Source organism: Perognathus longimembris, chromosome 2 (assembly GCF_023159225.1).
Source record: "Perognathus longimembris pacificus isolate PPM17 chromosome 2, ASM2315922v1, whole genome shotgun sequence".
In the NCBI taxonomy this organism is placed as follows: domain Eukaryota; kingdom Metazoa; phylum Chordata; class Mammalia; order Rodentia; family Heteromyidae; genus Perognathus; species Perognathus longimembris.
In genome coordinates this window covers 32834545-32848498 of record NC_063162.1, presented here as the reverse complement: position 1 = coordinate 32848498, position 13954 = coordinate 32834545, and the positions used below count along the sequence as shown (strand labels likewise).

Here is a 13954-nt window from a genome sequence, read left to right as displayed (position 1 = left end):
ATTTTAAGTGAAGATGAAATTCATGGATCTACGGCTTACCTTTGCTCTCTGGTAAATGGCCCGCCCTATCATTTGTGTGCTTTCGAACATATCTTTTCCAGGTCCATGAGCCATGCACTTGGTAGGCTGGAATGTAAGGAGAGAAGATGAACTCTTAGCAACATAGTTTTTTTCTTTTTAAGAAATGAAAAATTACAACTGAATCTAAGCATATTTGTTACATCTCATTTCCTAGCATTTCTTTTCTGATATTCAGTTCACATGCAATATCATACACAGAATTGAAACAAAGGGCATTTTTCAGAAAGTATCTATTCTACTGACTACCTGTTATATGTTGGAAAGTTGAAGTCAGGCACAGGTGGTTTATTATCACAAAGCTAACAACTCAGAAATCTGAGATCTGAAGATTGTGGTTCACGGCCAGCCCAAACAAATTTCCTTGAGATTCTGATCTCTAACCAGTAAAAAAGCCAGAAGTATGGCTGTGGTTTAAGTGACAGAGTGCCAGCCTTTAGTGACAAACCTAAGGACAAGAGTGCCCTGAACCTGAATTCAAGCCTCAGTAATTGAAGAAAAAACAAGGAAAGGAAGTTGAGGCTCAAGTTCTTGAAATAAAACTATTGCAGAATATATAGGTTGCGGATATCTGAGCAATCACTAGATGCTGTGTCCGTTCTTGTAAGCATGTCTTCCTTTTACTTATGCTTGCCTGGGATAAGTAAAGGTAAGTAAAAGCAAGGATTCCCGTTGAGTAAAACTTTGCTACAGTTCTATCGGAACTACTACCTGGCACTCGGAGGGAAATGAACAAATCTGGCAGTCTCTATTTCTTGTTTCTTATATCAGAAAAGTTTGAGATTGATCTAATATTTAAGCATTATCAGTGGCATCAAGAACATACAAAGGAAGATACACATGAACGTGTTTCACAGTTTAAAGTGTGGAGTCTTCTATAGAAAATAAAGAACAGGCATAGAGATTCTTACCATGTAACCACTTTAAACGACTACATGGAAGAAAAAAGTAAGGCTGAAAAACAACTGATGAACTAGGAGAAACTGCCCCACTGTTTATGACAAATACACTAAGACATCAATGTTTTAGAAGCTTACAAAATTCAGTAAGAAAAATCACCCTTTGTATATACAAAAGACATGAAACATTGTATCAATTCCCTACACTCCTGTGATTATTTGCAACACTATTTATAATAGCTATGGTATAGAATCTACTATGATCCCTATGAATGGATGAACGAATAAGGAAAAAATGATGAAATGAAATAATGATAAAATCCTATGATTTGCAGGAATATTGATGGAACTGGAGGCCAGAATGTTAAATGAAATAATCTCATAGAAGAATGGGGTGGTATAGTGGTCCCCGAAGACAGTAATTGCAGCTACTTGGGAGGCCAACACAGGAGGATTGTGGTTTCAGGTCAGCCCAGACCAAATTTTAGTGATCCTCTATCTCAAAGAACAAGCTGAGTATGATGTTCCATGTCTGTAATTCCAGCCACAACAGAGGAAATAAGCATACAGGTGACAGAGGACTGCAGTATGTACCGGTGCGTGTGAGCACACCTGTGATGGGGAGAGAAGCCGTCTGGAAGGCTGTTCATAAGGGGGAAATGCCAATCCAGTGTACAAGCAGAAAAGAGAAAAGTAGAATCTTCTTATTTTTCCTGATTATAAGAGTAAAGTATGTTTATTACAGAAAAGCATGAAAGCCAAAAGAATTATCATTAACAATCCTGGATGTCCCCTCCCCCCCTTTTTTTAACTTGAACATGTGTTTTGGAAAACTACAACTGTATATACAATATTCAAAATTAGATCCAATTTGTCTTACTCAGAATTATGTATTAGGACCTTTCCTCTACATTATTTAACATTCCAACACAAGGTATTGAACTGATCCAAAGTACTCAATTGTACATATTTACATATCTTGGAATTTAACAAGAAATCTTAAAACTTGATACAAATTAATAGTGTATGTAATAATGTAATGAAAAATGGCAATGAATTTATATCTCTGTGAATAAGTATTATTTAGCACAGCATGGCTTATTGGGTAGGGTCAACCAAAACAAAATGAAGCCCATAAACAATGTATGACAAAAATAAGGTTGCAAGTAGTATGATCTATAAACACAAAGAATAAGAACTCAGAAGCTAGCATCTGTTACTTATGTCAAGGTTGAAAACTAAATCTCAAAGAAGTGTGGAGATAAGAGTTAAATAAACAGGACTTATTTTCTCTCTTTGAAAACCACCATACAGATGTGAATATAAATATGAAAAGATTTCCAAGACATAATGATGTAGAAAACCTAGGTCTTAAAATCCACAAATAAGTCATAACATCTTGTTTATGACAATAGATAAATCTATAGAAGAGGTATACAAATGACTTCTTGGAAAACCAAGGTGGGTAAAAGAAAGGGTATAAAGGGATTTTGAATTGTAATCATCTCTATGCATCTGTACTAGTTGAATTTTTATAGCAAAGTTTTTGTTTGTAATTTTAAAAGAGAGCAAAAGAGATGTTGACTATATATTATGTAATATAATCTATTTAATATGTGTAGTATATATTATATAATCATAAATAATATAAATATGTTATGTAATATAATCTACATTTGTTTTTCTAATATATATGTGTATGTATATGCACGCGCGCACACTCAGGGCCTGAGTGCCCTTTCTTAGTTTCTTTTCTGCTTTTTGTTTTTTGTTTTTCCTTCGTTTGTTTTGTTTTGGTCTAGGCTCGTGCTCTACCGCTTGAACCTCATTTTACTTCCAGCTTTGTAGTGGTTAGTTGGAGATAACAGTCTTGTGGACTCTCCAGTCTCATCTAGCTTTGAATATGGATTCTTAGGACTTAGACCCTTGAGTAGCTAGGATTATACACATCAGCCACTAGCACCTAATGACTATGCATTTTTAAAATACTAAAGATACATAATCAATGAGAAATGTCTCCACAGGAAGTTTTTTTGTACAAGTTTTAAACTTCAGATATACAAATGTAAAATATTTTAGAGTACCCAGGAACTCTATGGCCAATCAAAGAGAAAACTGCAACTTGACTCACCCAAAACCTTAATTTTGGCAGCTTCTCCAAATAAGAACAGATGCCAGAAGTTAAGTAGGCCAGGGTATGAAGGAGAACATACTTAGAAACCAGTGATAAATACCTTTGAGCATGCAGTATATACACAAGACACAAAAACAGAAACTCCATGTACTATCTCACCTACCCCGCCAATAGGACAAGTGTTGTGGGCATTTTCACAAGTTTCTCCTGTGTTGATACAGTGGGGCCCAGCAATGTTGGAAGACACATCTCCTAAGTTTGATGAAGCAAAGGCTGCAACAAATGGTCCCTACCAAACAAACAAAATTACATCATTGCCTTTGATTCCATCATATTTTCTATAATGACTTCTACTACACTTGCAAATATTGAATCTACTCAGGTAAGTGCCTCAAAATCACCTGTATACAATTAAAAGGGACTGACAATGTTCTGAGAACATTTCAATTTCTGAAAAGGGTCACATTGCAGTCAGTATAAGAGCAAAGCTGAGCCAGTTAAGTCCTTTTCCATTCTCCTTCATGTTCCTTATACCATTAAAAAGGTGCTTATTATTTATTATACTTGAAAACAAAAGCTAACATCACCATTTATCATCTTTCTAGCTTCATAAAAATTATTGCATATTCCTATCTGCTGAAATTTAAGTCTCTGAGAGAAATTGTAAGCTTCATGAAAGTAAATAAAAACCATAATGTATATAAAAAATGGAATGTGAATTAGAATTTAAAATATTCACATACCAGTGGAGGATATTCTGATGAGAGGAACACAAAGGTTCAATACCCATGTGCATATAATCATAAAAAATGATATTTGTTGAAATGAATGCCAAGATATGTAAACAAGAGGATCTTTTGTTATATTGCTTTTGCTTTCTTTTTCTTCCTTTGTCACTGTTTTTGCTCTCTGTAACTTTTGTCTTGTATGAAAGTTTATCTATTTAGAGGAGGGTAAGGGGAGAACAGAAATTGTGGGACAAACAGTAAACAAATGCAGCAGTGATACTCACTAGACACTGTTGAAAATGAACCATACAACTTGTGGGGAAAGGGTTTAAGGAGATGAAAACTGGGAGAAAACAAGGGAAGAGGTGATACTGATCAGAAAGATATATACTCATTACCTGACCAACATAATTGTAGCCCCTCTGTATATCACCTTTACAATAAAAAATTGATTACTTAATAAACTAAAAACAAAAAAATTTACATGTTATAAAAATTCTGAACTTGCTTTCTGTAGGCAACTGATTGTAGCTTCATAAATCTTGCAAGATGAAGAATATTTGCTGCAAAGAGCAAATCATTTCTTAATAATTTCAGTGTTCATTTCCCTCCTTGAGAGACTAGTGAATTCTTTATACACAAGCATATCCATGAGGCCTAGGATAATAATTTACTCTTGAAATGTGGACCAGCTTCTGCAAACATTGTAAGAAGAATAGCACTTGATAGATCGAGATGAAACTTTCAGTGGCCACATTCTCACTTGTCCAGGTAGATATCCTGTGTTCTTCTCTTGCTCATAAAGGTAAGCTGCGTAGCCCATGTTGTCACTGTTTACGAGGTGGTTAGTGTTGTTCATGCTAACTGGATGGAGGGCAAACCAACTGTAAAAAAGCAGAGGTCCCATGTTAATCAAGACAACTGGAGAACCCAGACCAAAAATGAGGGATGGGAGCTAATGTTTTCTACAGTAGAAGAAAATATTTTGAATGCTACGCATCCTACATTTTTATCTTTTCATTGTTTATGACCCCAAATTACAAATCAAGTACTTAACAAACTATTCAGAGATTTAAAACATATACAACTGGTGGGTGCTTATGGCTCAAACCTGCAATCCTAGCTACTCTGGAGGCTGGGATCTGAAGATCATAGTTCAAAGCCAGCCTTGGCAGAAAAGTCTGAGACTCTTATTTCCAATTAACCACTAAGAAGGTGGAAGTGGAGGTGTGGCTCCAATGACAAAGAAGCAGTCTTGAGAAAAAATTCCAAGCAAGGATGCAAGGATATGAGTTCAAGTCCCAGTACTAGCACAGACAAAAACTACAGAATACTACTTTTATGAATATTTCTCCAATACCATTTTCAAATAAGCTTTTAACAAATGTCAAGATCATTCAATTGCCATTGGTTGTATCCTATACAATCAAATAATTGTATAGGTGTAGGCTTGGTTCTTCAAGACAGGCACAAAGACAGTAATTATTCTAATCAATCCCATACAACCCAGCAGACACTTACTAAGCTTCCTCATAGACTGTGTTTGGCAGATAGTAGTGCTAAAGTTGATGCCCTGTTGTAATCTAACTCACCTACATCCGTAGGTGACCTTCCTGGTTCTACCTGCCTCTACCCCTAACTGGCACTATCCTGCATTCAACTTAACCCTTGTAATAAAACATAGGTAAATAATCATAACTCCTTAGGTAAATAGTCATAACACCTTACCTGGTTGAAAAGATCATTTCTTTTTCATTTTAGCTGGAGATAAATGTTTTCTAGCATAAAAATAGGATAGCTTGATCAAGTAATAAGCATTCACATTTACTGAGCCTTTGGATCACGTGCCAAATGCTATCCTGAGCTCTTTACCACAGTCCTTTGTTAAATGCATCTCCATATTAACTGTTTTATAGGGGAAACATTAAGTGCCAAGAGTCTAAGAAACTTGCCTAAGGCCCCATCGTTGGATCTCAGTTGTGTCTGACTCCAAAGTTTGTTCTCTTAATCATATAACTTATTCTCAGAATATGCCAAACTAGTCTAGTCTCTTTGCTTGCCCCACAATTAACAAAAGATAGCCAGATAGATTTTTTTTAAAACACACAACACTAAGAAGAAAGTACCTGATAAGGCCCAAATCATGTCCATTTAGATCTACCATTTTCAAGAGTATCATTTCCTTGTCTGTGTTGGAAGAATACCTAGTCAGCAAAACAAGAAAGTTCTATGTTAGAGACTCACCCGTATGTTTTAAGAACAATAAAAGCTGGCATAAAAACAGTAACATGTCTTACAAAGTGAAATTCGTAACTAGTAATAGTTCTATAAACTGTATTAGTAGCTATTCCTTAGGTAAGAAAATGGATTACAATTGTGATCAACAACATGGGTACTAGACCAACTAAATGAAGGTGAAATAATTAAATTTGTATGATATAAGTAGTACTGTGTAACTTATATGTATTTCTGACAAAAAATGATTTGTCTTTGAAATTTCTACTCATGATTTAAATAGACTCTTAAAAAAGCAGAGTGTACAAAACTAAAAACCACTTAACACTTACTTGCAACGTGGTGTTTGTTTATATTCTTTCAAAGAAAATCACATTATATTTCTAAAAACAAACACCTTAAAAACTATTGAAAATACAAGACAAATGTGAAATGTTAAGCAGCTAATTCACAAAGCCAAAGTAACTAAGTACTTCTCTAATATAGGAAACTTGGTTCATCATTTTAAGAGAAAACAAGATATAGCTTGTAACAGTTTAAGCCAGTAATCCTTACAACTTGGGAGGTAGTGATTGAGGAACTTTGATTCCAGGGCAGCCTAGGCCAAAAAGTTTCAAAGACTCCATCTCTAAAAATGACTGGATACAGTCAAGAGTGTGGGACATATCAACAAATCAGGGAAGTGCAAATAGGAAGGTTTCAGTCCGCACTACTCTGAGCATAAAGCAAGACTCTATCCTGAAAATAACCAACACAAAAAAGGACTGACGAGTGGCTCTACTAGTAGAGTGCTTCCTAGAAATCACAGGGCATTAGGATCTCATTCCAATCCCTAGTACTTCCCAAAATAACAACAAAAATTATCTCCCTTAGTTGTTGCATTTAGTTACATTTCATTTATTTCTTGACTTTCATCAGGATTCTTTGTTCTTTTATCATTTCTCCTGCCCCTCTCTTCTGGACTAAGGTGGTTTCTGGATAGCACATAATGAAAGAGATAGTCATTAAAAGATGGGTCATGCACATTTTTATCTCCATTTTAGAGATAAAGAAGCCAAAAACCATAAATTAAGTAGTAACTACCTTAGATCACATAACTAAAAAGCAAGAAAGTTAAGCTAAGACAATAGTTGTATTAGTGGTTGAAGAAATATCCATACTGATCACCAAAGTGCAAACTCACATACTAAAAATTAGTTTCTACATTGACCTTCTGTTTCTCTGCTAGTCTTCAACATGTCTAAAAACATTTTAACCTTAACACTTACCTAGAATCCCACCATTCCACCAACTAACAACTCTAAACTGAGATCTTGTTGCTGTTCTCAAAGGGAAATGCAGTGATCCTATTTTGACAATTTCCTCTCACCTTTTTCTCTCAGACTGTGGATTCAGAAGGTAAGAAGTAGGGCTTCGGTTGATCTGCACACCAGTAACACATTTCCTTTATTAATAAAAATTTTTCCAGGTTTCATATTTGTGTGTGCTCTCTCAATGCTCTGCAAGTTAAAAAGTTAAAAAGTTGTTGTAAGCTTAGACATCCTGGTGGGCATAGTGACTTAGAAAATGTAATGAGAGGGGCTGGGGATATAGCCTAGTGGCAAGAGTGCCTGCCTCGGATACACGAGGCCCTAGGTTCGATTCCCCAGCACCACATATACAGAAAAGGGCCAGAAGTGGCGCTGTGGCTCAAGTGGCAGAGTGCTAGCCTTGAGCGGGAAGAAGCCAGGGACAGTGCTCAGGCCCTGAGTCCAAGGCCCAGGACTGGCCAAAAAAAAAAAAAAGAAAGAAAGAAAATGTAATGAGAAAGCTCTATAAACCATTTTCTATATATCTCACATCCCCACTGCAGGATATAAGCTGGAGAATACACAGTTGGTGTCAAGCTGAATAGATACAATCTTCCTAGTTAAAATGGAAGTACTGTGTGGAGACATGTGAGGCTAAGCTTTCTCAAGGAAATTACCAGAGTGTGGAACCAATGGCTCTGCCCCAAGGTTCGGGCTCAAGTGCAATTCCCGCTGCCTGTGACTTGGACATAGCCCACTTCTAACTGACATTGGAAACTGCCTGCCACATGGACCTGCATTTGACAGCTGTGTGCTTTGAACACTCCATCTTGAGTCTCCTAAACTATCCTTTATGATCTGCCACAGAAACTTTTTCCTTCCATTTGTATCAGCTCTCAAGCTATGCAGTACAGCCCTTCTGAATTGTAAAGATTTATTAACTTTTTTGTAGCCATTCTGTGTGTATGTAAATATACTGTATAAGCTGAACATTAATATTAGTAATTAAGATTGAAATAAAACAACATGTAATTACCAGTGGCTATGACAACAAAATGAAATCGGTAGTACTTGGTAGATTATAGCCAACAAAATTTATGTTGCTTGTAAATGATTCCTGATATTGTAAAAAGATAGAGATTTATCATGTATGTTTCTAATATAGCTCACTCATAAAGCTTGTGTAAGAAAATAATAAAATGGTAGATGGGGGAGTCAGTGTGACTCATTTGCGAGTCACCTTGGAAAAGTAATTAGTTCCCCCCCCCACTTGACCTTTAAAATGCTATAGAAATGCCACATCTAAAGGATTAACAGGTTATTCTAATTCCTTAGGAAGCCAAAAATCAAAGGTCAGCAAAAGAAAACACTAGGAAGCACTCGAAAGGAGTGGGATCAGGTAAAGGGGAAAAGAATAGAGGGATGAAGAGTAAAAGAGGGGGAGAATGCAATCAATAATCCAATGTCCATTAAGAAGAGTGAGGGAAGGGGTGGAAAAAACTGGAATGGGTGAGAATGCTGAAAGGGGTGACAATGATAAAGATACATTGAATTTGATAACTGTTTTGTTAAACGGCAATTTCTTTTTACAACTACTGAAGATAACAATAAAAAGAAAACAAATAAATACAAAAAATAAAGGATTAAGGTGCTAGCTGTTAATAATCCTTCTTTAGATTTAAAGAACTCTGAACGATTGGGGACCTTCAAATAACATCAGAATGTGTGATGCCTTCCTTAATCTTTAATTCTGTGTATCAACTTAACTAGGATTGGGGGGTCAAGGTTCCCTGTAATGTTCTAGACAGAGGGCAGAAACGTGGACATGATATAAAGAAAACCCAACACAGCATGCAGTCTCCCTCTACCACTGTCCCGCCTACTCCTCCTTATTAAAAGCCCCTTCACTACTGAGTTTCTAAGATGGATTTTTGAAGTGATGATCCCTCCATCCTCATCTACCTAACATCTTTGAATAAACCTGATTCCTTACCAAATCTTATGTCCCAGCTTTTAGATTTGGGGCCTAGTTGACAGCTTTGGGTCTGATAACATGAGGAAGGAGAAAGAAAGATAGATACTAACAATGTATTATACCAAACAACTACTAAAATGCATGTGAACAATGGTAAACAAAACCCCAGTCTCTATATCTCTTTGTCCCAGCGTACTTTGCCCACCTTCATGATACCAGTAACAATGTACTCAAAGGTTCGATTGCTAAACCCTTCACTGAAGAGGCGAAGTAGAGTGTACTGGAAAAATCCAGCTGGACCCGAGTGTGTGTGAGTGGCACTCAGGATAACATTATCTCTTCTATAGAGGGACTCATATTTACTCTTCAATCTGTTCAGAACCTTCAAGGAAAATAAACAAGAGAATTAAGAAAGTGAAATGAGAAAAGGCCTCTGAGGAACTCAATCACTGCATCATTCCCATTAAAATTCCTTGTTACCAGCCCTTTATGTTTCAATATATTATCATAGTAACAAGTACATCATAATAATAGTAATATCTACATGAACACAGGTATTCTTTTGGTTTTTTTTTTGTTGTTGTTGTTGTTTTGCCAGTAATGGGGCTTGAACTCAGGGCCTGAACATTGTCCCTGGCCTCTTTATGCTCAAAGCTAGCATTCTGCCCCTTGAACCACAGCACCACCTCTGGCTTTTTCTATATATGCGGTACTGAGGAATCGAACCCAGGGCTTCATGTATACGAGGCAAGCATTTTTACCACTAGGCCATATTCCCAGCCCCAACACAGGTATTTTATACATATATGTCTATTTTAAATATAACAATCCCAAGAAGTAAGTATTGTTAGCCTTCTCTTTTAGATGAGAACATTAAAATGTGTGGAATTTATATGATTTTCCCACCTAACTAATGAATTAGCAGAGCCAAATTCCAGATCCAAGTCTCTCTAACCATTACCTTTACTCATCCATTATTCAACGCACAATATTAATAGCATCCAAGCACCTATCCATAAGGAACATACTAAATTTCTGCCTGGAAGCTGCTTTCATTCTAATGAGGGATAAATTCAATAAAACGAATAAATATGCAGTATAGCATCATATAGTACAAAATGCTATGAAGAGAAAGCATTCCTGAATAAGGAAGATGATGTTAGCAGCAAAGATCTTCCTGAAAAGGGGTACTTTACAGCAGAGGAGTAAATGAAGAAATAAGTTGGTTGTGCAGTGCCCTCAGAAAAGCATGTCACTCATAATAAATAGACTTCTCAAAGACCTCTTAGCTACTCAATTGCCTCACTTTCCAAGATGAAGAATTTTGGTTTTTTTCTGACAGACTGTTACAACCAAAGGAAGCCAGCCACTATGTGTAAGAACCAAGGGTATTGGGGGAGAGGGGAGGAGAAGGTGGGCAGGGGGAGGGGTGTCCTTCCATTGGCTGGCTTCTAATCCTAACAAAGGTCCAAGTGGGAAAAACAATTACCCTGTCAGACCTAACTTGCCAGCCACATGAGTAAGCAACTGTAGAAGTAGATCTACCAGCCTCAGTCAAGTATCCAAACAACTGCCGCCCCGCCAATACCTGTATGCTGCCTCATGTCCCAGAAGTGATGACATGCCATTCCTCTTCTAACACAAGTTGGAATTGCATAACCCCCCAGAAGACATCAGCAGTATTAGGTGATTTTTATTGCCTTAAGTCCTTAGATACTTGAATGACTGGTGGTTCACCAATAAAAAAAACCACCACAAAAATTCCAGTATATGATAATTACATTAGCTAATGAATCAAAATACATGTCTCAAGAAAATGGACAATTAATAATGCTGCTGAGTACCCATTTCTGATTATGCCACAACCGCATAAAGCTGGATTTGATCATAGCTTCAAAATCTATCCAGTGTTTACCATATCAGAAACTTCCTCTCAGAGTTGTTAGGACAATTAAGTTAATGTATAAAGCACTTGGAATAATTATCTGACTGATCCTGAATACTATGCAGATGTTAGCTCCTATGTCTATATATCTTCAAACCTCACTGGCATTTAATTTAATCTCCAACCACCACATGATCTCATTGCCATTCTATTGGATTAAGACCTTATTTTCACCAGCCTCACAGTGTATAGATAAAACTATGAGGCAAAGTTCAAAAACCCTTGCTGTAACCTTCCCTTCCCTTTCTTGTTCTTTCAACCTTCTGCTTTATAAAATTCCATATATTAAATTCCTTCTGAAATACCCAGTATGATTACTATTTTCCCAAGTGGACTCTCACCAATAGATCTTCAATATTAAACAACCTCACAATTTCTGTACTTGCTTCCAATACTACCTTATTCTAGTCCATATGAAACATTACTGCCAAGTTAATTATTTCAAAATCATAATTGTGTGCATATTACACAAAATTTTTCAAAGATTCCACATTACCCAGTATATTATTAAAAAAACTGGAATCCTTGAGTCTTCACAAGTATGTGTAATACACCTTTCAAAAGCATCTCCAAGTACATACTATTTGTCTAATATAACTTCTATATCCCCTCAAAAAAGTTTATATCATTCCTTTGCAACTCTTTGTTCATAATGCCTTCCATGTGATCTCACCCCTCCTCTATTTTGCACATTTAAAATTCTACACACTCCAGTACCATTTTTGTTATGAAAATCTTTTCTAAATTTTTATTTTCTCTTTTCTCTTGTGATAATCTTTTTTAAAAAAAAAACAACTGTGTGTCCAGAAATCATTTCACATATCTCCCTCCAAAGTTATAGGGCTTAATTTTCTTACCCTTACATATGGGTAAGAACCAGTAACTACAGAAATAGAGCAGAGTAATGGTGTGTAATTTCTGAAAGTGGGTCAGAAAAGGCATTGTGGCTTCCTCCTTGCTCTTTTTTTTCTAAATGATTCCCTCTGACAGATTCCACCTGGGTATGGAGTGCTCCACTGAGGCTTTTACCAACAACTACAGGAGAGAACTATCTTAGAATTGGATCTTGCAGCTCAGGTCAAGCCTTTAGATGTCTGCATTCTTTACCTTCACCTTGACTGGGAGACAACCTATTAAAAAAAAAACAACTCTCAGCCAGGCTAGTCCTGAATTTCTAATTCATATGCCTTTGTAGAATAACACATTTGTTATTCTAAGCCACTCTATTTGGAGGTAGATAGTTATTACACAGTAATAGAGAACTAATATGCCACTATAGTTTATCCTGTGGGTCATGACTACCTATGTGCTTCATTCAGTTCCAGTCCTTCCTCCTAAGCCTCAACACAATAGCCTCACCGACAATGTAGATTCCTGACTCCCTTGGCTTTGTGTCTTCTGCCAGGACTGGAAAAGTTCCTTACAATAAAAGTAGTGGCCAAGGCATTTCATCCCTCTAACAGAATAATGTCTCTGAAGAATATGGACTTATGGGATCAAGCTATATATGTTCAGAACCTACTTCTACCATTTGCTAACTGCCTGGGTTTTGGAAAGTATGTTACCTTCTCTATGGTTCTGTTACCTTTTTCATGATACAGGACTAAACCTGTAGCCACCCCAAGGCTTTGTTGTAAACATAGGAGAGAGAAACATACTTAATGACACATTCCTCCTGTTTCCTCAGATGGGAAAGATGTCCACTCTACTCCACTCCCGAGGGAGTAGTATCTTTGAGTCATCACATCTCCTAACCTACCTTACCAGCCCCTCCAAATAGAAGCATCAAAAAAAACATCCTTGGGTGAGGCTATGAAATACTGAATGACCTATATTGACTGTCATTGCATTAGCCATTGCTCCAGCCTTTTGTTTCTCACCTTTAGTAGTATGTGAGCAGATATTTACACAATGCATTTGCTCATTGTGACCTGGTCCTCTACAGAAAATAGAATTGAATCCAGGCTTCAAAATTGACTTGAGAGAGACAGGGAAGTGCATGTCTATCACTTTCTTCTGCCTCCTCACTTTCCCTCAATCCCTGTCTTTTTCACTTCATCACTTCTTCTTTCCTTCTCCGTCTCTATTTCTTTCTTCCTATGATCCTTAAAGCCTCAGACAACCAGGTACATTGTCCATGTGTCTTTCTCTTAAGGCCAAATATCCTCACAGGTGAATAATGAGATCTAAATTTAAGGGAAATCATATTCTATCATAACATATGAAGATGAAGAGTGATCAGATATTCTTTTTAAATTACTGTTACAGAAACTTTAATATTCATACAAGAATAACAAAAATAATATAATGAACCACCCTTGTTACCCCATTTCTACAGTGATCAACTCCTAGGCAATCCTGTTTCATCTGATTTATCTTGTTTCATTTTCATCTGATTCTTTGTATCTCTCCTCAAGTACCAGAGAAGCTGAAGGAAATATTAGTGATTAATTGCACTCTTAAACTTCTAACCTGGATGAGTAAATGTGAGAACATATATAAAGGTCACATGGAACATAATAAACTTTCCCAAAACCACTACCATTCAAAATAATGATGAGTGATCTGCAGAACTAAAAGCAAATTTTGATCAAAATCACTTGGATTGCAAAAATGATTGTTCATATACAATGGTCTACTAGACTGTCAAGAAAGACATTTAAGATACTAG

The 13954-nt window shown here is 36.5% G+C and overlaps 1 protein-coding gene across 1 annotated transcript in view; it reads right to left on the bottom strand.

Moving 5' to 3' along the window:
* Nucleotides 1-13954, bottom strand: part of LOC125343139 (neutral ceramidase-like) — a 45281-nt gene that overhangs the window by 26599 nt on the left and 4728 nt on the right. The window contains 7 exon segments of the mRNA XM_048335414.1: nt 40-126; nt 3275-3400; nt 4603-4723; nt 5966-6043; nt 7444-7511; nt 7514-7573; nt 9544-9720. Coding sequence (XP_048191371.1) covers nt 40-126; nt 3275-3400; nt 4603-4723; nt 5966-6043; nt 7444-7511; nt 7514-7573; nt 9544-9720 — 717 coding nt within the window.